The 17590-nt window shown below is 36.0% G+C and overlaps 1 protein-coding gene across 9 annotated transcripts in view; it reads right to left on the bottom strand.

The window, feature by feature from the left end:
* NEBL (nebulette) overlaps positions 1-17590 on the bottom strand; it is a 251730-nt gene that overhangs the window by 66615 nt on the left and 167525 nt on the right. For 7 of the 9 annotated variants that reach the window (XM_083861077.1, XM_083861071.1, XM_083861074.1 and 4 more), the window contains 4 exons: positions 16941-17051; positions 10543-10653; positions 2860-2961; positions 1181-1282 (listed from right to left, as the gene is read on the bottom strand). The exons of the other annotated variants lie outside the window; for them this stretch is intronic. In XM_083861077.1, the coding sequence (XP_083717203.1) occupies positions 1181-1282; positions 2860-2961; positions 10543-10653; positions 16941-17051 (426 nt within the window). The remainder of the gene's footprint in view (positions 1-1180; positions 1283-2859; positions 2962-10542; positions 10654-16940; positions 17052-17590) is intronic. 9 annotated transcript variants of the gene reach the window in all.

The raw sequence follows: 17590 nt of genomic DNA, 5'->3' as shown, positions 1-17590 counted from the left end.
AGAAATCTATTTGAAAAACACAAACTCATTTCAATTCTGAGCACATCACCAAGAAAGCAATAAAAAACATTTATTTCCTTCTTTTCCTCTTTGCATAATGCTTCAAAGTTTACAATGGTGTGAAACAGGAAATCATGCAGCAGGTATCTAAGGATAACAGCAAAGAAACTCTACCTCCTGCAGATACTACACTGTTTTCCAGCCTGTTCTCTATGACACATTATTCTCATTTTGTGCTAGTTCTAGGGAAGACATTTAGTATCTGATCAAATCACACGTATTTTTTACATATCACTGATGTTGAGTCTGTCCTAATATATACACTATTTATATTTGAGATGTTTTTTGGCTCTGAGAAGGCTGAAACAACCTCCTCCAATCAAAGGGCACTACCCTCCTCTTACTGGAGGGCAGTTCCTGGGTTTTCAAAAGCCCCAAGTGTAGCTGAACAGGGTTACTAGCAATGATTATGCAAGGCACTTTTAAAGAACTATTTCAGACAAAGAAAGCGGGGGGGGGGAAGAAAAAAAACCAGATCAGTAGTGAAAAATCTGTTCTTACAATGTCAGGATGATCTGTAGTAGAGTCTTATGTGTACAGCTTATGAGTAGAAAATTACTAAGAGGGAGAGGGAATATTTCCATTTCAGATTTCTTTTTAGTTAACTAAAATAATTCTTTTTTTTCTTTTTTTTTTCTTTTTTTTTTTTTTTTTTTGAGGTTAATATGTAACAGTAGTAAATAAAAGGTTCAATTTCAGGGGGAAGGAAGGTGGGTGGTTTACATGTCAGGCCAAATTCAGATCCCATTACTCACATTAGCAAGCAGTTACACAAAAGACCTCAGTTACTTCAGTGGGATTAATCACAGGGTAAGGCTCCACCCAAACTGAATGAGGAGCAAAACTTCTCCATAAATTACATACAGTTAATATTTTAGAAATCCTAGAAAATCTGTATAAATATACACCATCTCCACGAGACACAAGCTGTAGTCAAAATTTTTCCTATTTTTGCTTCAAGAATCCAACATTTACCAGTCATTGTGATGCTCTATGGAAAGTTTGAGAACATATCCTTCAAGGGATTTAGAGATAATCATCTAAAAATCTAAGTATTTCTTTGCATTACTAGGAATGAGATATTTGGATTAAAGCATTGCAAAATAATGGAGAATCTTACTTGGCTTAAAAGTTTTGAAACTCCTTTAGCATGTTCAAAATCGGGTCTTCCAAGTACAGCAGACTCCTTATTCAGCTCTTCCCTTCCTTTCTTGTACTTAGCCTTAAAAAAAAAAAAAAATAAGGGGGGGGGGGGGTGGGGGGTGGGGATATGAATCACTAATAAATTGCTTGGGTTTGTTTTATCAAGAGAAATGTAAGCATTAAAGCTAGTAGAAAAAGTCATGTAATGGTCTGCGTTGACACTACTGTTCTAATCAGCTCTAAGTAAAGCCCCTCTCAGGGTTCAGCTCCTTAACAATATAACATTTATTAATTGTAAAACACAACGTGCAGCATTCAATTTTAACCAAATGCACAGCTTATGCCAGAGAAAAACTGTCCTCCCGATCAAGGCAGAATGAGTTACAGTGGCTCAGCATTTCTTATGACAGGGCCTACAGTTAACACAAGATTATTTGCAGCAGCTGAAAGTAGTCTTGAAATAAAACTAGTCTGAGGGGCAACTTTTTTGAACCGTAAGGTCAAATTCCACTCTCGGTTTTACCGCTGCGGTCTCCCTGGATGTCAGTGAGACTGCACTGGTGTCACAGAGCTGAATTAGTCCCGCAAGGTTAATGTTACGTGATCTCTCCAGCTGAACTGCCTCCCATGCAAATTGCTGCAATTTTTCCCCACAATGCATTAGGGGAAAACCACAGATAAATCAACAATAGGTGCTTTGCAATACCACAAACTAAATTACCCATTGCCTAAAATAGGCTTCTTGCATTACTCAAGCACTGTGAATCAGCAAGGACACATCATAAGAACAGACTGGGAGAAATAAAAGTCCCAAAGACACTCTAATTCTGAGAGCACTTGAACAGCAATTAGTAAATTTGCATGTTGAGCATAACACTTAGTAGAAGTTCTTGGTTTTCAAAAAATCTCGAATATTGTAAGGTGAATTTCAATCTTGTAAATCTGTCTCTCTGAATGTGTCTAGTCTCACATTTAATTAATTACTTAAAAACTTGACTCGGGGCTTTTAGTATATGTATTGCTTGACTTGTTTGACTAAACTGCATCACACACTGCTGCTTCTCAAACTGCTCCTTCACCTGTCTGTTAGCCAAGGTCGCAGTGGAAGGGCAAAGAATCTGAGAGGGTAGTTCAGGGAGGAGAATCCCCATGAAAGAAGCAACATTTGCACAGCTCTTGGAAGGACAGCAGGGAATCACATTTTCCTGTCACTGCTGGCTGAGATGGGAAAAGGAAGGCATATCCTGGCATGCCGGCTTCTCTCCTACCAAGGTAAAAAGTTTGGGATGTTTTCTGAAGTGCAGTACAGCATACGAGCATATGACTTATCTTGAGAATGGTTATTATGAATAAAGCTGAAACAAAACTAACTTAAGAAATTTTCATGTGGTCTTTACATCAATTACCAATAATTGCCAAGATCATACTGTTAACATCTAAAAACGAGAAACCCATAGCTTTCTAGCCTGCCAGGCAAGAATGGTTTGTTTCGGTCATGTTCGGATTTATTTTAATCAAATCTCCCTAGCAGATTTGGGGGTGCAGGTTTTCTGTTCAAGACATTTGAGAATTCCAGCAGCATTCTAAAAAAATCTGATCAAAATTGGAATAAAAAAATTACATGTCTAAAAAATAGAGAATAAAAGGAGAACATACATCACTTATTATCTTTGTTATCTCAGTCGCCTTCTTTATGTCTGGTCTGTTCAGCACTTCAGTGTACCTATGAGTGTCTTGCACATCCTTCTTATAGGATACCTGTCAAAGAAAGCACAGTTTTGTTTAAAATAAACAATAAACTTTGAAGTTCATAAATAAGCTTTGAATGATCTATCAAATAAGATTTCAAACTAAATAGAACTCCACCTACTTTATTCCAACAGAGTTTATTCTGCTTGACAGGGATTGTAGGGAAAGACCCACACACAAGGTAACATGATAAGGAAGAAATTGAGAAGCATAAAATACAATTGGAAAAAGAAAAATTGTTTAGCTTAGAAGCATAGTGGAAAATTAAAGCATTGCAAAGACACAAATATTAGGTTTTATCATAAAATTTCAGAGGCCTTTTAAGAGTATAGCTTTTTTTTCCTATGTTGTACTCATTTTTAATATAAACCAACTCCTGCTCTTATACTGAGTACTGCAGCCTAGCAGATTGCAGCTACACTGAAGAGAAACTATAATTCTATCATAGTGAGTTTCTCTCTCAGTACTAGACAGACATGTGGCTTGTATGTAATTCAATGATACAACTCCACCTCAGCATCCCCACAATGCCACTGATTTGCTCCTCCACACAATCATGGGAACAAGAAGGCTGAATGTTCCAGCATGTTGAGTACACGACTGACCTTTTGTTTTCATGCAAAAGCCACTACCATAATGAATGGGCTCAGAAAACTTTGGCCAGAAGGCTCAACCACAGACAGGAGAGTCCAAACATCCTTCATTTAGCAAAGCAATCATGGAAGCAGCACAGACCTCAGGGACATTATAGAGGTCCACAAATTATCATTCTTTTCCCTCTTCTAGGTTTGTGGACTTTTTCCTGCTCTAGCACATGTGCCAATCTAAGCTAATTTCCAAGGGTTTTATTACTGAATTATTCTTTATGACATTCTGTCTCTAGTATTCAAAAGTGTCTGACAAATTGAAGTTTCAGGCAAAAGTTGGAGAACACAAAATTTAGAGGAAATGGAAAGCAAAAGAATAATTCCTCCTTTACTGGGAAACTTTTTGATTTTCTTTAGTTGCTTCACAAAGTTAATCAACCTCTCAAGATAGTATTTCACCAGCAAGAAAGTTCTCAGCTTGAAGCTTCTCATTATAACCTCTGCTTCTATTTCTAGTGTAGAGTTTCACTCTGGGTACAATGCAACAAACTCATAAACTGCAGCAGTCAGTGACAAATATGCTTCATAGAAATGGTATTGCAGGAAGAAAAGGAAAAAAATTACTTTTTGGCAAATATTTTACATGCAACAGGAAAGTAATTTTGTGTCCATATGGCTTCAGCTAAGCAAACAAGCTAAACAGGCTTCACTGTTGGCTGCCTGCCCACAAATAGATCCTATAATTTTTAATCTGCCATGACACACTAGTGTAATCACTGATAAAAGAAACAAATAAATAGGTCTGATGGATTCAGCCCAAATTATCACATACGTACAAAAGTTGATTCTTACAGCTGGTGTAAACCACAGTAACTTTTGTTTTCGTTATATTTAAATTTTCTCTAATTTTTAAGAAACTAGAGGTAGAGAGGATCATTTGCAATTCAGGACTTTACATGAATTTAGTTAATTATATGCTGTTCATCCTAATGACCACATGAGGTGAGGTGAAAACCACAAAGGCGGCAGAAACAGGTTTCTGAATAGCGCCCTATGATCCATGTAAATTGCAAATTAAAGGCCAGCATATGTGCTTAAAATAGAAATTAGGAATGTAGTGAATTTAACATCAGAGAATCAAGAACAGTGGTGATAAAGTTGAGGAAATGTGGTCACTTATGGCTCCCAAATGACATGATCATATAGTACATGAAATAATGGATTGTGGTTAATTTCGGGGAAAGGAAGAGGGGGAGAAATAAGACAGTGACAGTCCTTTATATTTCACTATTTCCAATTATATTAGATGCAAGGCCAATTGCTATATCTTTCCCTGAGTGAATTATTATTCTTCCTGCACCTAAACCAGTATACCTATTACTTATGTCTGAGGCAAAGTCATCTAGCATTTTACAAATGTCTGCAATATATATTTGCTCCATTCTGCAGCTTGTCATACTCCAGTGAGAATAAAAATGTTATGCAGCAGAACAGTAGTTTGTCAGAGGTAGGCCAAAGAAAGAAAAAATATGTTTCCCATTTCCTGAATAACCTCAATCCCTGGATGCTGACCCTCTCCCATTGGGACACTGTGCTGGCCTCTATTACACAGCTGCTATTCTGTTCCATCTAGCGATTTATTTTTTTTTTTAATAGTGCTATGTTAGAACAGTAAAACCAGAGCTATTCTGAGAGAGCAGGGGAACAGACACAGACAGGGCAAAGTAACCAGCTTGGTGTGTGCACCCATGGGCATCAGAAGATGGAAAGTGAAGAAGCCCATGAGAGGGAGAAGCAACAAAAGAAAGGAAACAGCAGAAGCACCCCAGAAGAGGAGCCATCTTTTGTCCTGAGCTGGCTCATACCCTGACTGGAATTTCCAGGCATTACACAACGCCCTTACTCAATCTTCATTTCAAAGGGTTGCTCAGGCTCTACCAAAAAAGAAATCAGCAAAGGCTCAAGAATTTCCACTTCATGAGGACCACAGGTCTACAAAAATTTTTTCCAGCTGGCTTTTGTATAGGAAAAGTAATCAAGATAACAATTTTAGAGCAGCAGTGAAAGACCTAGGTGGAGAGTTACAGCAGACCAGTGGGAAATGCAAGCAAGAAGGAGCAACTAAAAGGGAAAAAAAAAAGTATCGTCTTGAGTTCTGAAGCTGAAAACAGTAAATTACAGATACCAACTAAATTTAAAGAGGGCTTCTACCCAATTTGAAATTACAATAAAAAGTGGTTACATTGTTGAATATTTTTATGAAGCAATAATTGGAACAAAACCATTTCTCATCTTTAATCCCAAATGTGATTATATACTCTGAATTGCAATTGGTTTTTGCAAAGCATGGAGAATATTCAGGGCCTGCTCATAATTAGTAGATTGATTTTAATAGGGCCAAACCTCGAGCTCTTATAAAGTGCATAAGGTCCACTGAGGATAAACATGCTGATCCAGTTACTCCAGCAGGGTCGGGAAGATGCTTCATCTTACATGAATACCAGTGGAATGCACTTCAGTGCCATAAAGTAAACAGATTTCTAACAATGCTGCAAAACATCTCAGACTGTCAATCAACAAACAGAAACTTCTACATGGTGAGCCAAGCAAACCTAGGTTTAAGAGATTCCGACCTTTCCTGAAATCTTTTCTCTTCTCATTTATTCCAATACCAAAACTATTTTAACAATACATAATAAATTACTAAAATATGCACAACCAGCTATGAAGACATTTTGCCCTCTTAATGATTCAGTAAGAAGTTGGGCACACCTGTCTACAAAAGAATTTGTCTCTTACTGCTTGTCCCTGATTAGCATTTTCTAAGAGCTGTTAAGTCCACTAAGTAATGGCCTGTCAGCTGTGTCTCTGCCCTCTTTCCTCTCTTCTACACTTCAGGTTCCATCAACACTAAGAAAATGACTAACTGGTGACAATCATCATTAGTAACAGCTTTTCTAATTCCTTCTCAAATGATGTTGAAAACTGTTTTCCGGCTTGTGTAAAAGAGACAAACACATTTCTGGCCCATTACAGATTGATGCAGTCATCCTTTCCAGTAATGGGCCTTAAAATTGATAGGTCCCAATTACATCAGGAGTAAACATCATTTTCAGCACCAGTTGGAAGTGATCCAGGGGGACCACTGTTGACAACCACTGTCAGCAGAAAGTTAGTCAGTGAAAGGTGATTTTTCTAACACAAATACTGAACAGAGAGCCAGGAGAAGCTTGACTTTACCATGATCTTCATCAAAACAAACATAACATTTGGGTATGTTACTGATGGTGTTTAAGCACATCCAGTTTAAGATCTGCTGATATGGTCTCATCAGAAAGAATATACTTTTTTTGTGTGTGTGGACTGTGACTGCAGAATATCCTGAACATGAAAAACAACTTACTCCTAAGACAATATAGACATCTTAAATATTCAAATTTAGATGGTGAGTGAAACATAAATTACCACTACTCATGTGAAGTGGAAAGTGTATACCTATACATCAGAAGTTGGCCCAATTGTCAACTAACATTTCTAAAAAAGCATGATTTTGTAGATAAGGATAAGAGAAAAGATACCAGTTCTTTAAAATCAGATGTGCAAACTGCATTTTAAATGGCCATAGATGAGTGTACCATAGATTTCTTATTTGTAAAATCAGAACACCATATCCTTATTTCATACTATGTAATGTTGTGAGGAGACTCAGTCATTTTAACAAAGCAGAACATCTAAACTGCTGTACATATATTTAAAATTGTTTTCCTATTCAAAATGCCCAGTGATGGACCAGGTCACGGAACAGACAAAATTACGATGCACAGCTATGAGTACCTTCATCAAATGCTATGTACAGCTTCCACATAGACACAATATAGCAAGTGGATTCTTTGCTTTAGAAATTTAGTTGTCATATCATTTCATTGTTCAACCACATCCTTCCATTCACATGATACTGAGATACACATGAAGCAAAATGCTGTTTTGTGACATAACACTGTTTTAAGACCACCACTTAGTTTTGATCCCAAATTTGGAAACTTCCAGATGAGTTAACTGATCAGCTAAGCACCAACAAAGAGGCTGATGGTCCCTACTTCGCTCTTCTGAAAATGACTGTGTGCCAAAGTCACATCATGAACATTCACTTCACAAAACACTAATACAATTTATAAAGAAAAGTACTCTGGTTTGGATAGATGCACTTCCCTTCAAGCATTATGTAGTATTTAAATTCTTTTTAAATATTCTTTTTTCCTGTCATTAGAAAAGTCACTTGTGTTCATTTGAGAGCAATTTTCTTCAGTCTAAGAGAAAAATTGTTTTCTTATACATGATCACATTGTTCAGGAGATTTTACAGTATTTCCCTGTGACACAGTTTCTGCCCAAACATACAGAGGACATTAATGATATTCAAAGTGGTGTGAAGGCCTACAACACATGATAACTTCAAAATGTCAGCACAAATGTATGTTAAGTTGAATACAGTTTTAATTTTTTAAGGAAATTGCAGATTTCACAGAGTTGAGTATAAATGTCAGCCTTATTTTAACGCTGAGTAAATAGTCTTAAACACATCCTAATCCTATTAGATGCAAACCCTCCATGTAAAGGTTGAACTTAAGTTGGCAGAGCATTGTAGGTAAACATGCATTCTGCTCCCACAGGTAAACTGTACTAAATGGTGGATAAAAGAGCTTTGTCCCTCTAGCTTCCCAGTAGTTTCCCTTCTTTTACTCTGCACTTTCAAATCTGTGATTACACAGATAGCCTGACAAAGTTTGGAAAGACAAACGCTCTACATTTGGGATGCTCGCTATTCCATGTTCTGACTCCAAGATGAAAACAGTTCTTAATTAAGCCTGTACTTACAAAAGAAGAAATCCACAGCTATTCACTGTGATGCCCAAATATTACCTACAAGAGCTGTATGATTCTGCTGAGCAATAAAGACTTGCTCCTTTATGTGCAATAGGTATTTACCCATTGCGCTGCAGCTATTCATGAGCAACCAGAAAGAATCTGTTCTTAAACACATTAAACTAACTGGTTAGAGTTTTGTGTCAGATTTGGACAACTTATTTGATTTTTTGAAGTTTGCTCGAGCCAAAAATAATTTCCCTAATATTTTTTCATTGTTTCTAACATGCTGTTAAAAGTTCTCATTTATCAAAACATCCTTTCCCTCCCATGTTTTCCTTTGCTTTTTTTTTTTTATTTGTTTGTTTTTTAAGGGTGAAAGATGAAACAACTGAATTTAATTTATCCTCACATCTGCTCCCCTTAATTCTATTAGCAGATGATACATATCTGTAGAAGGGGAATAGGTTTTGCCCTAGCATACTGATCCTCAAACTATGATGAATTTGCTACAGGAACTTGCCTCATATTCCACCTAGTCCCACCACCTTCTCTGAGAGGGATTCACATCTCTCTTTCCAGCATTATTTCCTTTCCTAGCAGTCCACCATCATTTCTACTGGTAGGTAAATAAAGACCTCTTCTGGGGAGAGACATTCCCTGCTTCTAGGCTCTGTCAGTGTGACACCCTGATGCTTCCAACAGTGGAAATGGACAGTGTTTGACAGGAAGAAGGAATTCTGTAATCAAGGCAGGTTGCAAATTACTGCTGGGAATTCCATTGCAGGTAATTCCCAGCAGAAGAAAAAGTTATTCTTCAAACATAATGCTTCCCTGAAGTTTTCCAGCAGCCTTTTAATCAGCAGCCAGCTGTCAAGATTCTGCACACAGACATACATCTAGCACTGACATTTAGTTTTCAGCCTATATAAGCTAAGAGTGTTTGTTGCACTGTTAGGAGAGGAAGATAGGGTAAATTTAGGATAATTTAAAATGAACACCCAAGCTACATTTTCTACATTGTTAGCGGCAAAAAAATCCCATTTATCTAAGAAAAAAGCATTGTAAAATTACATGATGACCTCAATTGATTTGATTACCTAAACAAGAATGGAACTGGATCATAACTTTAGGGCTGCACATTAGCTGTTCTTAAAAGCTTTGTGTACCCCTTAAAATGACATCACTATTTTAACCAATCTTCTCCTAAAATTTTTCTCACATGTAAGCTTTTACAATACCTAAAATTAATATACGTTTTTCTTCAAAATGCTGTATGTATCATTCAAGACTCTAATCTGGGCAGCATTTCTGCCCATAGCAACAATGCATTGAGCTAGTATATGCTAGCTTGACCATGAAATCAAATCTGACTTGATTCTAATAAAAAATGTAAATACCATTATTAGGCTTTTATATTGTGAAAATCTCCAGAACTTCAAGAAGATAACAAGCAGCTGGGAAAAAAAAAGCAATCAACTTTCAAAATATTGCTACATACTTCTAATTACTTGTAAGTTATTTAAATAAAACTACAAGAACAAATACTTCAGTCAAATGCTATAAACTAGCACAGACATCAAACTGAACACTACAATTCAAATTCTGTGAAATAAATCATATATTAGTCTTTATTTCTTTGGAAAATTCACTTGATATGTATTCATGAGATAGGAACAAACTTATTCATATGCATAAAAGTGTGCAAGAGCAGGGCAGAAATGACTCACTTGTCTCTTCTGCACAGCACCCCTGAAGAACTATCCAAGTATTGGCAGATTAAGACACTGAAACAACACTGGTATTCATTTAAGTAGAGAATTTTATACACTTTAAAAGTAAAAGAAGCTACAAGTGAATTCAGAAAACCTGTGCCTGCAATTTTATTTCAAAATGATAGCACTTAGTTACTATTGATAAACAATAACTACCACTTTCCACTGCAGCTCGGAATAAAATTCACATACTCACAGCACATTTTATACACACACCGTGTCCTAAATTACTTCAGAGCAAACAATTTATAAGAAATACCAGCCAAGGAAATATGGAAATTTTCCATGCCCAATTCATTTCAGTAAGTTGTAACAGACATATCTACCCAAAACAAGCACACTCATTTCAGATGGGGGAGTACTTACATCACTCTGGTGTTTACTGACTTCCATGGCATGTTTAACATCTGGAGGTTCCCTCATACGTGCGTAGTCTGAAAATCCTTTCTCAGCATCATGTTTTTGTTTATAGAGAACCTGAAAAGAGCAACATTACACTTTTGTGACCCAAGAAGAGCAGGTATAATAACATAAGCTAGGTTAAACCTAGTGGTGTAGTGTACCTGTATTCAGGAAGAAACTTAATAAATAATTAAGCTCCTTAATAGAGCAGCTTCCACCCAAAACAGAGACATATGAGGCATAGTCAGCAGAGAGATTTCTCTGCATCTGTTATCACAAAAGATGCATGAGTAAACAGGAGAAAGAAAAAGTAATATACAAAAACAGAAAATTAAGCTTAACGAGGTGAGACGACAACCCAGGGAAAAGCATAAGCAAAAGCCACTGGTGTTTTTTTTAACACACTTAAAGCTATCAACTATATAATTATTCTCCATTTTCAGAAACAAAACAAATATTTTATGCATTTGTCATAAACAGTTCTACATTATATACCCATTGCCCAAAGTTCTATTTCTTCCACTGTTGGGAAACTAGCAGCACAATATGCATTTTGACTTAGCCCCAGGTTCACAAAGAAAAATAATATTTACATTCAATTGTCATCATGGTAAATGAAAATGGAATTGAATTGTGAATTTATAAACACCTTTACTTTTATAATAGAAACGGAACTCAATGCTGGGCATTCATCCATCTTTCACTGTACTGTATTATTCTTACATATTACACATTCACATCCTACAACTGCCTGAAAAGCTGATCTTACACTTATCCTTGTCAGAAGCTTTTAGGCTTATATTAAGGAAAATTCACCAGGTTTTGATGGCCAAAAAGTAGCAAGCATCAAGAAAATTCGTTTTATTCGCTCATGAACAAGCATTAAAATAATCCATAAGAAAACAGCAAGTATTAAATAAGATAGAAAACTGATTAGGAGGAGGAGGATCGACACAAAAACCCAGGATAGCAATAAAAGAATACTGTGAAAGTTTTAAGACAGAAACTCTCAACTACAGAGATTCAGACTCTTTTAGGACAGGATACTAGAACTGTGAGAAAATGCTGTATCTGTTTTTGTTTAAAGTAAGATTTCATCTGAGTTAAAAAGCAGTATGCCCAAAGCAATATGTTAGTATCTGCCCTGACTATCTCAGATTACAAAATGATATAAAGGCTGAAAGATTAAGACAAGAAGGGGGGAAGGGTATTTTTCCATTGCTACTAAGTGAACAAAAGTATCAAATCAGGAACCTTAAAATGTGTCACCTCCTTATCCAGTGTAACACAATCAGCCCTCTGCAGGAACAAACACAACTGACAGTGAAACAAAGAGTCCATAACTTGCCTAAACTGGTTACATCTTGCAAATGGAAAAGCACATAATCTTTAACACGACTAAAGCACCACTAATAAATGATTCCCCACAAGAGTGTAATTACTATACAAACATATGCCACAAAAACCCTTTTGCTAATTCTCCGTGCTTACAGTCACTTTTAAGATGTTCCTCACTTACTGCCATTATGAAGAGAAGACCCATACAGTTACTTCCAAAATCTACTGATTTACAGATATTTTATTACATTGCCATTTTGCTGGTTCAACAGCTCTATTTTTCCCTGAGTGAATGGGCTATGTAACCAAGAATGAAAACACAGTAACATCAACTCCCAGCATGAGAAATTTATCAGAAATTACAAGTATCTGCTGTCTGGGGAAAAAAAATGACCATTGCTTTAGCTTAATGTAGCAATATTTCACTTGCTTTGGCATCTGTTCTTCCTATCTCTTCCCATTATTTTCATTAACTCACTGAAGTAGTCTTGATGCAATCCTAGGCTAGGAGTGGTTCAATGGCTATCTAGTTTAGTTTGGGAGAGTTTAGTACCGAACTATTCCCACATTTGTAAATCACTTCCAAGTAAGCATGAAAATATATTTTTTTATTATTTTATCAATATTCTTAGAACAATTACAGGTTGGTCAGCACACACTGATTTCTCAGCTCATGTTGATTTTCAAGTTTTAGCTAAACTAAATTTCCCTTATCAAATCTACATACGAAACTACTCTACACAGAGATCAAGCATTATAGGTCACTGACATAACCTTTACCCTGTAGTGGGGCCATTTATTACCTTGAGAAATACAAGGCAATTATTTAAGTAGGTATGACTTCAGATTGAACCAATTTGTAAGTACTCATTTTTTATTTTTCTTCTCTCTTTTACACCAGTGTGTCAATAGCAAGCTGCATTAAGGAAGCTTTTGTGCTCTTTTAACCTAACTCGGACTGACCCCCCTGTTTTGGCACACATTAAACCCTATTACATTTTTATTTTTATATTTCCCTTTATAGTCAGTAAGATGTACTCTGAACTTAAAATCCACAAAGTAGGATTTTGTAGGAGGAAATGTTCAAGAACACCAAAAACATCACTTAAATCTCCATGTAGAGAATTAGATTATCCAATGTATTTGTGTAAAACAAAATTATAGAAGTCCAGAAGACTAATACCTGCCACCATAAAACAGAGGAAATCTTGAATATGACATTTCCTACCATTTAAAAAAAAACCTGAAAATTTGCATAAAACAATTCAATAATGTGTAATATGACTGGAAACAATGCAATAAACAACAAAATTTGTATTGTAGTAAAAAAAAAAAACCTTTGAAACTTCCTCTGAAAGTCGAAAACATTATTATGATACTCTTGGCTCATTGTCTTTATAAAGAATCAGGAAATACTGTTCTACATTGACTCTTTGAGATACTGCCCTGTGCAAAATAGAAAATTAAACTGCCTTCAGTTTGCTTTAGATTATCCCTCTTAGATATGAAGAAAAACAGTGCAATCACTTCTTATGGCAGAAATAAAGTGATGAAAAAAGTGATGAATTGTTTACTTTTTTCAACATTGTTTCACCCCAAGAAATTTTAAGTACCTTTATCATTGTTTGTGACATCTTATTAAAAAAAATACTGTTTTACATAATGAAGCATTCAGCATACTGATCTTCAAACAAGAAAAGACTTGCCAAAGGGCTGGCAATAATCAGAAATTTTCCTTCAGCAACATTTTCCACAGGAATATTGCAATTTCTCCAAAAGTTTTCATTTCCTTTCAGAAAAATCAAAACTAAGGTTTCCTACCTAGACTGCTCTCATCAAATTTATTTTCTCACTGCAGAAAACAGAGAAATTGGTTAGAGCTTTGTAGGCTGGTAAGGAGACTAAAGTTATTCAGAGATAAGAGGGGCTTCTCCTTTTTCTAGCTTAGCCTGGGGACAACTGTGACAAAAGTGAGAGAGGAAGGAAAATCTGGTCGCTCACTATCAAGAAAGGCATTTAGAAGGTCACAGTTAAATCTTCTGTGAAAAGGAAAAAAATTAAATTGATAAAAGCCACCCAAGTATGTGGGGCTGTGAAACTTCTTTTTATTTTCCTGAAACATTGTTTCCCATAAACAGCATTGGGATATTTTTTTCAGTTTTAGATAAATACATATGGAGAATGATATCTCTTTCCTTCTTCATTCCAGTTCTACATAAAGCACAAAAGAGCAAACATGGGTTTCATGCAAAAGCCAGCAGGCAATCTTGTTTCAGGCTTTCCTAAGTATCTTGAAGAGAGAATTGAGTATGATTCAATACAGCCAATATGGGGAAGAGGTTCCACAGGAGGAGAACCACATGTGTCAGGGTGCTGTACTCTCCATCACAGCAAGATCTTGGTGTCAGTACTGACACTGCATGGCAGGACCCCTGAAGAAGGAGATCCTGGCTCTGCTGAAATCACTGACAATTGCCACGAGTTAAAGAACGCAAACATGGTCAAATGGGGCTGTTGGTTCTGGAGGGGACACTGCAGGGCAGCTGTAGGTGGGGTATAACTCCTTGAGACAAATAGGAAATTTCCCCTAGTTTTCTCCAAGTTCCTAAGTCATGTGTGTGATTTGAAATGGTGTATCACATTACTGAACTGGGCTAGATATAGATAGGGTGAAGACAGAGCTGCTGGGCAGCAGCAGCACAGCAGCACCATTTCAGGAGCAAACTTTGCATCACAGGAGAGCCCATTTACAGAGGGCACACCTGTGCAAGGAGATCCTCTGGCAGAGACACCCCAGTCTGTGCCAGCAGGCAGCACTGGGGCAAGTCAGGGGCTCTCTTTCTTTCACACCATGATCCTCTGTTCCCAATGCACCTGCTTGGCAGATGAGGCTGCAAATCCTGCCAAGAACATGGCACCTCAGAGCAAGAGTCCTGCTTGATCTGCCCACAGAAGCATTCCAGCCCAGCATCGCATCCAAGAAGCATGAAAAGGGAGTCAAAGGTGTAAATTTGTTCTAATGCGGGTAGGGAGGACACATATTTTCACCCTCTTAGGAAATCAGCACCTATTTTAAAATCAGGTTACTATAACTCAGAAACAGACTGCAATTCTGTGTTTGCAGCAGCCTTTTTGGAGCAGAGCTGGTGCAATGGCCATCTGGTGCTGTTCTCTCTCCTTCCTATGGCATGCCTGTAGTCTCCTCCTGAAGTGATGACCTGTAAATTCACAATCCCAGCTAGATGGATGCAGCAGAAACCCCCTCTGCCATATCCTGACCCAGGTGAAATCTGAAATCCTTGTATTAGCTACTTAGGTACTGAAGTGATAGGCACAATATGGATTAGATTTGAATACTGCAGAGAAGATTTTTCACTAGAAAATCCCCTGAGATCTCTCTCAAAGTAGCATTAAATTCAGGTCCATTGCAGCAGTAACCACAAGTTGGAAAAATGTGTCAGCGTATCTTTAAGTTTTATGGTATATTATGATTTATAATACATCTATTCCTAAGGGGATAGTATGAATTTTATGGGGAAAATTTCTGCTTAAATATAACTCACTCTATATGCACATTTGTTTTCTCTAGAACTGTTGGATGATTGAAGAAAACCTTCAAAAATTACCAAATAAAAATGTCAGTCTTTTTCTTAAAAGGGTTTTCTTTTTTGATGAACCAATGGCTTCATTTTTAATTTCAGTTATTTATCTTTTTTGCCACATCATCAATGTTAATTAATCTCATTTGTGTAAACTAATGTAATATGTAATGTATTGATTTGGAATTAATAACGTAATAATGGAATGTAATAAATTGGAATTAATTTGAGAGTAAATCTGTGGCAAAATAGTTAACTAATGTTTTATAAATCAAGCTAATGGCTTAAAAATGTTATACAAGTTTAATTCCCAATTTATTTTTACTGTAATTCCTCTAATCACTCATTTTACAATGAAATGTCACATTAATGTCATTTCAGCTACTGCAGTGCTTTAACTTGGGTATATATGTTCCTTTTCAAACTCTGAAAACTAAAATATGTGTTATTATATTTGCTTAATATAGCCTTTATTAACATAATGTTTTATATCAAAACATTTCTTCACAAGTTGTCCTGAGATTTTAGTCTTTTCTTTAATGAATATTTTCCTTTGCCTGAAAAAGTATCACTACATTACAAGAATGCATATTGAGATACAACCAATATTATGGATTTAGAAGCATGTGCCCTTCACACACTGGCTGTATTAAACTATATGTAGTTGATATCTTTAAGAGAGGAGAAAGCAAAAACAAGAAAACCATGGAAATGCTTGGTGGACAAAAAGCCATGAGCATCTATCCAATGTAATTCTCATGAGTTACAATGAAAACCTGTAACCTCATTTACATTACACATACTTAACATTTGCAATTCTACTGAGGTCAGTGGAGGTGAAGGGTCACCTGCCTACTCTTAGGGTATTATATTTTTGAGTCCTTGAAGGCAACTGAACAAGAATTTAGTATTTTACTGGTTGTTTACAAGCTTTACACTATGTTCTATATAGTTGATTTCATCTTTTAATTCTGTAAAATGTTGTAAGTAGTAATATACAGACTATCAGAAATACTTTTACTGCTACCACCAAGTGCCTTTACAAGTCATTAAAGCAGGTGTTTTGTTTTTTTTTTTCTTTCGCCTTCAGTATCAAACACTTTATACAGCTAATACAACATTCAACTGGAAAAACTGACCATGCAATATCACTGAATTCAATAATTCCTTATTGCATTCATGCATTTAATTGGATTGATGAATGCACTATCAGCTTCTAAATGTGTATTTAATAAACATACATAAAATCGTCAACATTTTAAAAATTAGTAGTTTTTGAACTTAAGTTAAGGTGATAAACTCTGGATAATAAATTCATCCAAATAAATCAAGCAATCAAGTGTCCACTCAAATATTTTGTTCAAAGTGTACTTATTCAAACACACAATTAATCTAAAAATCATTTTTGCAATTCTGAATTTGTACCTTGCTCTGAAGGTGCATTAATTCTTTCGCAAATACACTGTCAATTGTAGCTGGCATCTGCTGATAAAGAGAGTTGGAAAGGTCTTTCTTAGCAGCTCCTTTATATTTCACCTAGAGGGCAGAAAAAGGTGACACATATTGCAAAAATGAAGATACAGTAAACACAGAACTTATTTTTTCTAGTAAGTAAAATGGCATAGACCAGAACTGGAAAATTTTAATGCTGTCATTTCAAGCCAAAACATCTTTAAATAACACTTTGTGGGAATGTATCTGATTCACAAAGCAATGCAAAATATCTCCTAATTAAATTCAATAATTTTGGTGGAAATAGAAAATAAAATAAGTAAGGCAGTTTTTTCTATCCTTTTTCAGATCATTTTCAAATCCAAAAAATACTTTTCTTCTTTCTCTTTTCCAGAGTCCTGCACAATGGAAGCAAATGAGAGGACAACCATAAATATTTTACCAACTAATAAGTAGCAGCAGTTAAATGTAGCTAGAAAGGAGAGGAACGCTGAAGTTAGAATGTCTGATGTTAGCATGTCTGCCATCATTTCTGTTTCATTTTTTCATATTACAGTCTCGTTTCTAAATTACATTTTATTTATCCTGTGTTTCCTCCATTATTCAGTATTGACAGTTCCTCA

Source organism: Zosterops lateralis (genome assembly GCF_965231275.1).
Source record: "Zosterops lateralis genome assembly, chromosome: 1".
Taxonomy (NCBI): domain Eukaryota; kingdom Metazoa; phylum Chordata; class Aves; order Passeriformes; family Zosteropidae; genus Zosterops; species Zosterops lateralis.
This window is presented reverse-complemented; position numbering and strand designations above follow the sequence as displayed.